The following is an 11876-nucleotide window of genomic DNA, read 5'->3' as shown; positions in this document are numbered from 1 at the left end:
CCCCCATTCCGATGCCCCACGAAGAGTGATCGCTCGTGAATGAAGCACCCACGTGGAGAAAACTTCCACCCTTTGCCCCTCCGCGCACACACTACATGTTCATTTTAATTTTCAATTTTTTTGCAAGTAGTTCGATTTTTTAAAAACACCCGAATATTATCTGCACGCAGAAAAGCACGCGTCCTTTATCCCCCCCACTCTCCTACATCATGTGCATTTTTGTTATGTCTGTAGATTTGCCTCCCCCCTTTTGTTGTAAAAAGGTCAGGGTGCATGTTATTTTCACTTTTTTAAACCGATGGTCATTATTAAACTTTTAAACAAATTCCGCAAATTGGGATGAGACGTGAGCTAGTGCGTGGTGATAAAGTAGCAACCAGGGGTGTACCACCAGAGTACGTAGAAAGAGTATCTATTTGGAGCGTCCATTTCCGCAGTTCCGTTATATTACCACGTGGACATTCCTTTGTGGGAATTTCTCTTTTGCACAATTTGGGAAGATCACAAAAAAGGAGATGTGTCAATCACACTATATTTTTTTTTTTTCCCAATCTTGTCGCACTTCATAATTTGACAAAACGGGGCACGATAATTATTGGGCAGCTAGCCATAACGTTGTTTCGCAAAAAAAAAAAAAAAAAAAAAAAGGTATCTAACATGTATGGAAAGCATACATATTCATATATGTCGACTTCTTATCATCGCATACTCGCAAAGGAATATTGATAAAAAAAAAAAAATAAGGTCAAATTAGAACAAAGACAGAACGTTAAAATCGGGGTCCTCCTGATTATCGTGGTGCTGATTCATGTCGTAGTCCACATCTTCCTTTCCTTCAAAGAGGGTGAGGACGTTTCCATCCGTTTCGCTGGTCACACTGCCTTTCCTCTTCACGTCGTTATCATCTGCAGAGGGGGAAAAATACACACACATGTATAGCAGTGCGCGTAATTTACGTAGGGGCTTTGCCAAAAAAAAAAAAAAAAAAAAAATTACACACGAAATGTAACAGACATAACCGTTAGGGTGTGTATACACAATGTGCTACATTCCACACTGGCCGCTTCGCCTTACCGTCAGCGCTGATGGAAGATGCGTCGCTATTGAGATCCCCCGATGTTTCGATCCTGCCATTCTCATTCTCGTAGGCATCCAGATCAATTTCCTTGTTCTTCTTTATGGCCTCCTCAATCTTCAAGGGGTTATTCCTTCTCTCTTTTTTATACTTGTCCCTAATTTGCTTGTCGGAAAATTTGGGTAAGAAGGCACGCACCATCATTAAGTCCACGCCGAACATTTCAATGGCTTGATAAAATTTATCCGTTTCTTCATCTGTCCATTTAAATAAGGCGGATTTTTTATAGGCATTGTTGTAGGTCTCTATTTGGCTCCTATTCAAGTTTGTATTAATTTTTCCCCTTTTCGACATTAGCATGTTCATACGGTTATTTTGAATGCAATTTTCACTCATAATGATATTCGAGTTGTATTTTTTTTTTTCTTCGTAGATGACTTCTCCACTTTCTGTGATGTTTAATTTGTTCGAATAGCTTTGCGCTGGGCCATCGATCAGATTGATTATGTCGTCTTCGTTATTTTGTTCCAGGGAGGTTTCGTTTTCCCAGTTGGTTGCATCCTCTGCGTGGTTTTGATTTGCAGGGTTTAAGAGGGTGTCCTCACCGGCTACTACATTATCTCCATTCTGGGACACTGCTGCGCCTCCCTCGGGGGGGGAAACATTTTCCTCCATTTCTAGACTTCTAAAAATACTATTGACAATATCATCAGCCTCTTCTTCCTTACTCGTACATTCCACATTAACACCTACTCGCCCGCTGTTCCATTCGTTATTGGTCTCCATAAAACTGAAGTCATTTTTATTCGTATACATTGTACCATCTTCCATTGGTACATTCTCTGATTCGCCTTCTACCTGGTTGGCGGAGTTTACCTTTATCTTCTTCCTTCCCTTCTTTTGCACTAAGTCCCAAATGGTGCCCCCGTTATCTGCAAGTGGAGTGCGATTACCCAAATGTGATACCACAGGGACGAGTAAAAAATCCACTCAACGGGGGGGCAACAAATGTGACACATAACTCCAACGCGGAAAGAAACTTCACCCGATAAATTATGCGTACCGTTATTGTACTTCCCTCATTCGGACCCCTTTTTTAAAACCTTACCATTAGCATCATTTGGGGAACACAGCGTTTTCTTCTTTTTCACTTTTTTATTAATAAGCTCTGAGTAATGCGAGGCGCTGCTAAAGAATTGCTTCTCCTTGGGGGCCTCCATCTCCGTGTCGTCTGTCATTTCGGGGAGTTCATTTGGGTCCTGCGGGGGGGATGGAAAAGCAAAAATTGGGACAAATGAGGCCACGTCACGTAATGTATGTGCACACGTGAGAGGCCACGGATGACCATGTAAGAGTGACCTCTACTTATTCTCCCCCACATCGGGGTGATAAATTCCCCACGTACCGTGTCAAAATATACAAGGTTTTTGTTCACTCCATTTTCTGGCAACATTTGTTCCGGGCAGTACATCACGTTGTTTGCATCGACCACTCCATCCATTTCTTGGTTCCCATACGCTCCAGGGTTATTCACTTTTTCGCTTTCTTCTTTGTCCCCACTTATGGCGCTACCTTGTGGGTAGAAGTACCCTGTGGTGTTGTTCTGGTTGTCCCCATTGCATGCATCAGTTTGCACAAAACTGCCATTACCGTAGTTAAGGTCCACGTTTACGTCTTCGTTCAGAGTTTTGTTAAAAGTGGCCTGTTGTTGGGCTGTCACCGGGGTGCTGCTATTAAAGTGGTTGTAGTTGACGCTTAGCGATTCTTCCCCATATAAGGTTGCGTTCTCCTTGCTCTTACTATTTTCATTCTGGTTGTAGTAAGTTTCCGCCTTATGTTCCACTGGGTTGTTTTCATTTGCTAAAAACTGCTTGTCGAAGGAGGCGTTTGCACTGTCATGACCAGTTGGTACATTCCCCACCATGGGGTTCATTCCATTGGGCTCACAGAACGATTTTTCCTGGTTGGCCTGTTTGTCCATGTGATCTGCCACCTTGTCCACTTCGGCCCCTTTGTTACTGTCCGCCTGTTGATACGCCGCAAAATCAGTACCCCCCACATCCTTGTAATAATTTTCCCTATATTCTTTCTCATTCATAAGGGGAATGCTTTTCGCATCGGTTACATTTCCACCTGCAGAGTCAACAACCAAGTTTGCATCCATTGGATTTACATTTTTCTCCTTCGACTCCTCATTCAGGGTAACATTCTGATAGGTAGTCACCTCATTGGGGGGTTGTGTCGGGATGGCTGCTACTTGCTTGTCCTGTACCCCCCTGGACGCATCATCATAACCCTTCATTTGGTTACCTGGCGTGTAATTCCCCATGTTGGGAATATCACTCGGGTAATTATTCGAAAAGGGGTAGGGCGTGGGTTGGTTGTTCCTCATGGTACTACTCAGGGCGTTGTTCATGTGGTTAGCGGGTTGAAAATTGGGGGGGATGGCCCGGTTGTCCACGCCGTGATTGGCAGGGTTTCCCTCTCTCATCATGCTAGCCATGGTAACATTTTTAATGTTCATATTTTTGGTGTCCACCTGGTTCATGCTTACGTAGGGGTTGAAGTTACCACCCATGGGTTTGTTCATGAGCGCGTTGGGAGCACCGAAAGGAATTCCATTAATGTTTGTACCTATTAAATTGGGGGGGTATGGATGGTTGTAATACATGCCGCCACTACCATCTTCAAATGCATTCACCCCATTTTTATTTTTATTTTTTTTATTTTTTTCCATTTGTTTTTCTGCCTTGAGTAACTGCTTCCTCTTCTTGTCGTACATTTTCATCATTAATTTTTTTTCTTTCAATTTTTGCTTCTCATCTTTTTTCATTTTTTTCCTCATCATTTCTTCCATTTTGTCTTTACTTTTTGTTTTTCTTCCCGCTATTAGATGATCAGGGATTAGGCTTAGGTGATTCTCACCAACATTGTGCATATGTACACCTGCCACGTTGCTCATATAGGGATTACTGAAGGGTTGTTTGTTCATTCCGTTTGGTCCTCTCCCCATATCCATTCCCCCCGCAGGGTTAAAGTTTCCGCCTGGTAGGCCACTAGCAGTTCCACCTTGGGGAGCCCCGCTTGGGGGGATATTATACATGGGGGGAACTGCGTTAAAGGGAACATTATTGAATGGGACCCCGTTAAGGGCATTGTTGTTACCGGGGAGGGGATTTCCCATGGGCATGCCGCCATATGGTACATTACTAATCATATTTGCCGTGTTATTATTTGGGTTGTTGAACATGCTTGGATCGGTCATCACGCCCATGTTGCTGTTTGGTTGTTCGTTTATCATGGGTTGTTTTTTGTCAACACCGGTAGGGGGGTTTGTCATCGCTGCGGTGGCGGGATTGCCACTCCCATTCATGCTTATGGGGGGGTGTACCTTCCCGTTCGGCGGGCTGGTCAAGCTGCCCACATTGTTCACAGAATTTTGGTTCACATTTGGGTTCTCCTGGTTGGAGTAGTAATTGAGCAAATTGTTCGCATGAACCATGTCCACGGAGGCGTTGCCATTGTTTGGCGTCGGCCCATTTACGGGGACATTGTTTTGTGAGTAACTTCCGCTATTTGTCACATGAGCCATGTTGGTAACGTTGGGCATGTTCCCATTGTAAGGGTTTACTCCTGTATGGGCCTCCGAAGGGAAAGCGCCAATCATATTATTATTTGTTTCATGGGGTAAGCCGTCTTTCCCCATTTTGTAGGAATCATTTTTTTGCATTAATTGACCCTGTTCTGTGATGTACATATGCTCTTTTTTGTTCTTCTTTTTCATTTTTGCGTTTTTTTTCTCCTTCACAGGGTCACCTGTTGGTGGTCCGTTGGGTGACGTGCCGGTAAATTCTTGTGTCATTCCATTCGCCATTTCGTTGGTCAGTCTATTCATCATGCTCATGTAGTTCTCATTCCCTCCACTCATTATCTTGTTCATGTAGTTGGGGTTGTCATGACTCAACACGGTGTTCATGTAGTTAACGTAGTCCATGTATCCCAGGTTGTTTACGTCGTTCGATTCGTTCGGTGCGATCGAGCCGCTGGGTAGGTTGATTCCACTTGGGGGGTTCCCTTGGTTTGGCGTACTGCTCAGACCATTCTGGGGGGACGCTGCATTCATTTGGCCAGGGGGGACAACCCCGATTGGTGCTCTTCCCGTGCCGACGCCATGCATGTAACCCATGCCGTTGACATAACCCATGTTGTTGACACCACTATGGTACGGCAGGGCGTTTCCTGAAAATTGCTGGTTCATCATGTTGTCTAGAGCCTTGATTCGCCCCTTAAACCCACTGAGCTTTTCCCCGCTCATGTAATTCATGTCATTTTTATTCGTTTTGGCGACTTCCGCGTTGACGTTATTTGAGAGAACTTTATATTTATTTTTTTCCTCATTGGATAGCTGTTTCCATAACTTGGACACATATGAATTTTGCTGGGCTAGGGTTAACCCCATGTCGATATTTTTCTCCTTATGTTCTTTCCTTTTCTCTCGAGCAAAAATGCTAAAGGCAGTAAACTTTCTTTTTTTCTTCTTCTTTTGGGATAAATAATTTTCCTCATTTATTTTGGACGCTTTCGCAGCCCACTCCTTTTTTTTCTCATCGCTTAGGCTGTTCCAAATTTTGGCAACTGCTGTTGTTTGCTCGGTTAGGGAACTGCCTAGGAAGACTTTCTGGTTAAGTAGCTCCTTTCTTTTTTCTCTAGCGAAGAGAGTAAAGGAGGTTATTCCTCTGATTGTTTTCTTCTTTTCTTCCTTCGTGTCGTCTAGGTGGTTCCCGCTAGTAGGATCGTCCATGCCGTAGTCGTTTAGGTACTCATTCATGTAGTCGTGCATATAGTCGTTCATATAATCGTTTGCACATTCACTTCCATATTCATTCGAGTTATCATTGGAGTGGCTGTTTGAGTGATCACTAGGGTGGCCATTGGAGCACCCCTTCCCGTAGTTATTGTTGCCTGCCTGGGGGTAGATTCCTTCATAATTGGGGCCCAAATTAGGCGCACAATTAGCTCCTTGGTTGGGGGTGTAGCCAGCTGCATAGTTAGCCGCATAACTGGGCGCGTAATTCTCACCTTGGGCGCCTTGAAAGTTGTTCGCGTGGAAGCCGTTGGCCCCGTTGGGGTGGCTGTTAACATTCACGTATGTACCACTAGCGGTTTGTGGGTTCGCGTGGGCGCTGCTCTGATTGGGTATATGTGTGTATCCGCCACTAGGGTGGGTCACGTTTGAGAAGCCCCCCTTCGGATGAGGCACATTGGAGTGTAAACCCGCGGGCGTGATGCTATTCGCGTAAGGACCGTTTGCGGGTGGAACATTAGTATAGGGAGAATTCGCAGGGGGCATATTCGGATAGGCACCACTCTGGGGGGGGACGCTTGTATACATTCCCCCCCTGGTGTGAGCCATGTTGGAGTAAATCCCACTCCCATGGGGAACGTTCATCATTGGTGGCATTTTCGAGTAGTCCATTTTGGTATAGGAAATGTTCGAATATGTCGGATCTTTTTTTTTTTTTTTTTTTTTTTTTTTCTGAGATATCTATAACGGTATTGCTCTTTTTGATATTTTTGCCAATGTTGTGAATCATGTTGCCTGTTCCTTTAAAGTCTTTGCAGTTATATAATTTGGGTATTAAATTTTTGAGCGATATTTCTAACAGTTTATTGCACTCATTATTCGTGTCGTCATTGTCATGGTCATTGGTGTATGGACTGCTATTTGTATAGTCGCCTGTATTTGCTTGGGCACTACTACGAGCCAGGTCGATGCTACGCGCAAGGGAAGTACTATCCGCGTTGCAAGTATTGCTATTCTCAGGACCACTTGCATTGGATCCACAGTAACTACCAGTTTTGTAAGCTACCCGTTTGAATCTGCTGTCTGTCTTCATCAGGTGCAACTGCTGCATGCACTCATCAAATAAATTCCTCTCTTCCTCATATTTCAAAATTTTAACCTTCCTCCTTAAATTTTTTAATTTAGAAATAAGTTCTTCCTTCTCGAACTTGAGGTTTATCTGACTTAGCAGCTTCTCATAAATATCCACGTCATTGGAAAGAAGGAACAACAGAAAGTCCGTGTTCTTGTAGCTAATATTATTCACCTTCTCAAAATGAATTATTGCATTCATCACATCCTTCGTGTTGTAAATAAAGAAGAACATAAGCTTCTCATTTCTTATGATCAGAAAATATATATTTTTTACGTACACAAATAGCTGCTCTATATCCATGTGGTTGATGAGGTTATTCTTTCGCAGGTAATTAAATATTTTTTTTTTTATGTACTTTTCTGAGTTTTTGTATTCACTTATGAATCGATTTGACTTGAGTTCCTTTATCTTGTGGAAGTACATTTTGTAATTCTCCTTCGGGTTTTTATTCCCGCTTTCGTCGTCCTTCCCATTTTGGTCTTCGCCATTGCCATGGTCACCGCCTCCCTGGTCTCCACTTCCACTCTGGTCAACATTTCCTATCTGATCGCCGTGACCATCGCCACTCTCACGCTTGCCTCCGTTACCGCTGTCACCGCTGTCGGCGTTTCCTTTGTCGACTTCTCCACTGTGGGCTTCTCCGGTGTAGGCTTCTCCACTGTCGCCGTCCCCCCCTAGGGTAATATCCCTACAACTGAGAGGGTTATACCCTCCATCGGAACAGACCCGATGAGACTTATCAACACTGCTCACGGGCATCCTATTCTCATCGTCAAAGGAGGAAGAGCAGTAGTAATCATTTGTGAAATTCCCATTTTGAGGAAAGTTATTCCCCTTCTCGGGTTCATTTTTAAAATTTTCTTTATCGTAATTTTGTTCATAAACCTTCGGGTGATGACAAGTTGTCTCGATGTTGTATAGAGATAATTCGTCTCTATCGAATCGTTTCATTTCGTCTTTCTTGTCATTTACCGAGTTCAGACTTACAGTGGTGTTGGAGCTACATGGGATGGAGTCATCTTTGATTCCTTCCCCTTGTTGGTACGTCGAAGTTTGTTGGTTAAATCGGTTGGGACAATTTTCGACGTCCGTATCTATGTCGATCGCCTCTGCTTCTACATCCTCCTTCGCTGTTATTCCCTCATTTGCTTCTAATTCTTCCTCCCCCTGTAAGGAGGTTTTCCGATCATTCAGAGTGAACTCCTCATCTTTGAACGTTTCTTCATCATTAGAAGGGGCACACTTATGTATACTTGTACCATCGGTGTTGCTTATTCCAGCGAAACTGTGCACTTTGTCGTACTGAATATTGTTTCCTTCCTTCAGGTTCAGCATTTTGAAGGTGTCTCCCCCATTTACAATGTCCATTTTGTGGGGAAGGAGCGTGGTAGCCGCGCTTTGTGTTCGTTTTTCGCGATGCTACCACGCAACCACTGCACAGTGATCGACTTTATCCTTCTCACGTCAGTTGGTAACCCTCCCTATTGTTCTATCCTCCCCTTAGCTAGCTACTCTTATGTTGTTTACTCAAAAATTTAAAAAAATAACAAACAGTGTACTTCAAAAAAAAGGAGAAGCATTGTGGGAGAACTTAGCTGCGGTAGTTCTCCAACATGAATTATATATTTTACTATTCACACAAAATGTAACTGCTTCCTGTAACGGTGAGACACATGAACTAATGGAGGGGCACCTCAACGCAAGGTCGCTACGACGTTCACACGTATAAAGGTACACTACACCGAAGTGTAACACACCACGTTATGGTATACTACACAGCACGGTGCTACGCTATAATTACTACCTAATCGCACTGGTGCGAGTGAAAAAATACTTAAAAAAAAAAAAAAATTAAATACTCTCTTTCCACATTATTTTGGAGGAAAAGGCGGAAAAAATTCACAAAAAGGGAGGGCGAGGGGAAACAGAAAATGAAAGGTGAAATGAAAGAAGGGTATTCAACTAAGGGCTACCGCAGGGAAGCACTTCGTTGGTACTATATATTACGCATTTTCCGTTCTCGTCGTGTATAACTTAATTACTACTTTGGTTCTTTTCAGATCACAGGGAACTTCTTCAATGCCCCTCGCCAAGCGTACTTTTCGCACATGTTGCGTACATAATGCTGTACGATAAATGCAGAAAATGAGAGGATGGCCAGTACATGTTCATATGCATATGAACATATCTGCGTATGTACGCCCTGAACGTGCGTAACCTTTCACGTTCTTCGGCCAAAAATGAAGAAAAAAAAAAAAAATTGAAGAAAAAAAAATATACGTATATACTGTTTTACAATGATCTGTGCTGTACAGCTGTAAAGGTTATATACGTCGCCCATACTCCGAGCGGTTACATGGTACATATACACGTACGTATATTCCCGCGTATCAACTCTTTATATGGGGAGCAGGCGAAAATAAAGGCTACGGAAAATTAAAGGTTCTTTATTTCTTCCCTCTCTTGAATGAGCAATAGGTAGCAATAAATTTTACAAACGGTAACAAAAAATTTACGCCGTGAAAAAAAAAAAAAAAAAAAAAAATTACAATACTGTTGGGTATATGGAAAAAAGCGTTCACCTTTACTGCTGCGTGTTGGTGACCGTTTGAGTGGCTTTGCTTGCTACTTTTTTTCCTTCTCCAGGAAATTTTATTTGCTCTTATTTTAAGAAAGGTTTACAAAAGAAGAACATTTTATGCAGTTGATAGCGCTTCTTCCCGTTTTCTCGGCGGGAAAACGAAACTTTTTGCGCAAAAAAAAAAAAAAAAAAAAAAAGGGAAGGCACAAAAAAAGAGGTATGTTCCGTAAGCACAGCTGTACACAACTGTAATACGTGAACGTATGTACGGTTATCCTTACTCCTATGTATATAAACAAAATTAACCCCACGTGCGGATAATAACAGGCACAGGGAACAAAACTAGCTTTTATACAACTGCGTTGGTAGCAAAAGGGTGGCTGGAAAAAAGTCACTGTGGTGAAGGGACGAAAATTAATTAGGAACCATATTCTCCTCATGGAAAAAAAAAAAATACCCTTTCTCTATCGTATTCCTTTGCTTACATTACATATGTAAGTCTTCCATTGGGTGATGCACATGCAATTAGCGTAGCCACGTGGTGAAACTAACAAACGAAAAATGCAACATTGGCTCACACGACTCTTCTGCCTATGTGGAACGCTTAAAAGGCAGAAAAAAAGGAGGGGTGGGTAGCCTCATATACATGTGCGTGGGGCCAGTGGTAACCGTCCTAGGTAGTATCCATAGAGTTACACTTCATGGTGTTAAACAGGCGGATGAATGAAACAAAAGCGAAACAAAATGGATGGTAAGGCCAAGTGGAGGGAAACCAAATGGAAAACAGAACAAACTGGAAAGAAAAATAAAAAGTGGAAAAAAAAACAAACGGGGGAAAAGAACTGGAAATGCTTGGTAACCCCCTTAAGGGGGAAGTAGCAAAATGGGGGTGGTGGCCCAGTGAGATGGCTCGACAAAGGGGCAAAATAAGGTGGCGTGACCAAGTTGCGCAATCTGGCATGAGGGCAGGATTCCTTTGGGCGCACCTCGTATAGCCCTGATCAGCACTTAAAGTTATCCTTCATGACGCGCAAAAGAGCAATGTACTCAGACTTGGCACTAATAACGTAATGGTTCCTTTTTGCGTACTTTTTAATTTCGTTCTGTATGTACTCGTCGTGACACCGCAAGAAAGGGTTGTATGCAAATTCATCCTCCAGGAGAGAAGGCACAGTGGGAAGCATATTTTCGTTTTGCATAAGTTGCTGATGAAAGGCAGCCAATTGGGGGTTATCCCCATCTACACTTAAGGCAAATTTTACATTGTCTTGTGTATATTCATGTCCGCAAAAAATGTAAATTTTTGCTTCATCCTTTTGTAGCTTTTTTAAATTGTTCACAGAAGTGCGCAAGTCTAAATTGTTGCCTTCGAAATTTTTGCCCAGTCCACATATGAACAAAAAATCACCCGTAAAAAATATTTTTCCTTTTGAAGGGTCTTTTTGGGAATTTTCCACTAAGTATGAAATATGATTATTACAGTGAAAATGTGACAAAAATGTGGAAATTTTAAAGTTATTTATTTCGAAACTTTGTAAGTTTTGAAGATTCCTATTTATGTATTTATTATCCTTTTCTTTAATTCCGTATACATTAATTTTTTTCTTAAAAAAATAGCTATTTCCCCCATTATGGTCAGCATGTTTATGTGTACATAGCACATTTTTTATTTTTATATTTTCCATTTCGGCGACTTCGTTAACGACGTTGTGGTCACTTGGATCCACTGCCACTCCTTCATCCTTGTCATCGTAAAAAATGTAGGAGTAGTTATCTCTGTACATTGGGACGATGATCACATTTGTGCACATATCAGGTTTCTTCACGATGAAATATTTTTTGTCCTTCTTGGTGAAGCGGGTACTATATATATTATTTCTGCTGGAAAATCCCCTTTCGAAAAATAGCCTATTCGACAAAGACAGTCGGGGAGTTGTTCTCACTGGGGAGAAGTAGTTTATCGCCACGATGGCCCCCGCGATCTTCATCCTTTGCGGAGGTGGAAGCTGCGTCAGCGTTGAACAGGGGCGGAAAAAAAGGAAAAAAAAAAACGCATAAAAAGGAACACCAAAAGGGGGTCTCAAAGGAGGATAGCAAAAAGGGATAGCAAACCGAATAGCAAAAATCACGAACAACAGGGGATACCCTTCTTTTTAACCCCACGAAGAGCAACTTTTTTCTCGCCTTTGACCTAACCGCGGGCGCAAATTTCTCCTGCGCCTTTTGGCAAAGCAGGCCAAATTAGTTACACTGTGTAGCATTAACAGAATGAACACTTAAT

The 11876-nt window shown here is 42.5% G+C and overlaps 2 protein-coding genes across 2 annotated transcripts; both read right to left on the bottom strand.

Annotated features, from left to right (window-relative positions):
- Positions 1–750: 750 nt before the first annotated feature.
- PCOAH_00006870 (Uncharacterized protein) lies at positions 751–8382 on the bottom strand (the record flags this gene model as incomplete). The annotated part of the gene is made up of 4 exons (XM_020057497.1): positions 751–905; positions 1075–2007; positions 2184–2334; positions 2481–8382. The coding sequence occupies 4 exons, from the start codon at positions 6549–6551 to the stop codon at positions 751–753; spliced, it is 5310 nt and encodes a 1769-aa protein (XP_019913277.1).
- Positions 8383–10596: 2214 nt separating this feature from the next.
- Positions 10597–11583, bottom strand: PCOAH_00006860 (Glyoxalase II; the record flags this gene model as incomplete). Its single annotated transcript, XM_020057496.1, has 1 exon — positions 10597–11583. The coding sequence occupies one exon, from the start codon at positions 11581–11583 to the stop codon at positions 10597–10599; it is 987 nt and encodes a 328-aa protein (XP_019913176.1).
- Positions 11584–11876: the final 293 nt, after the last annotated feature.

The sequence above is a fragment of the Plasmodium coatneyi genome, chromosome 4, assembly GCF_001680005.1.
Source record: "Plasmodium coatneyi strain Hackeri chromosome 4, complete sequence".
Lineage (NCBI taxonomy): Eukaryota > Apicomplexa > Aconoidasida > Haemosporida > Plasmodiidae > Plasmodium > Plasmodium coatneyi.
This window is presented reverse-complemented; position numbering and strand designations above follow the sequence as displayed.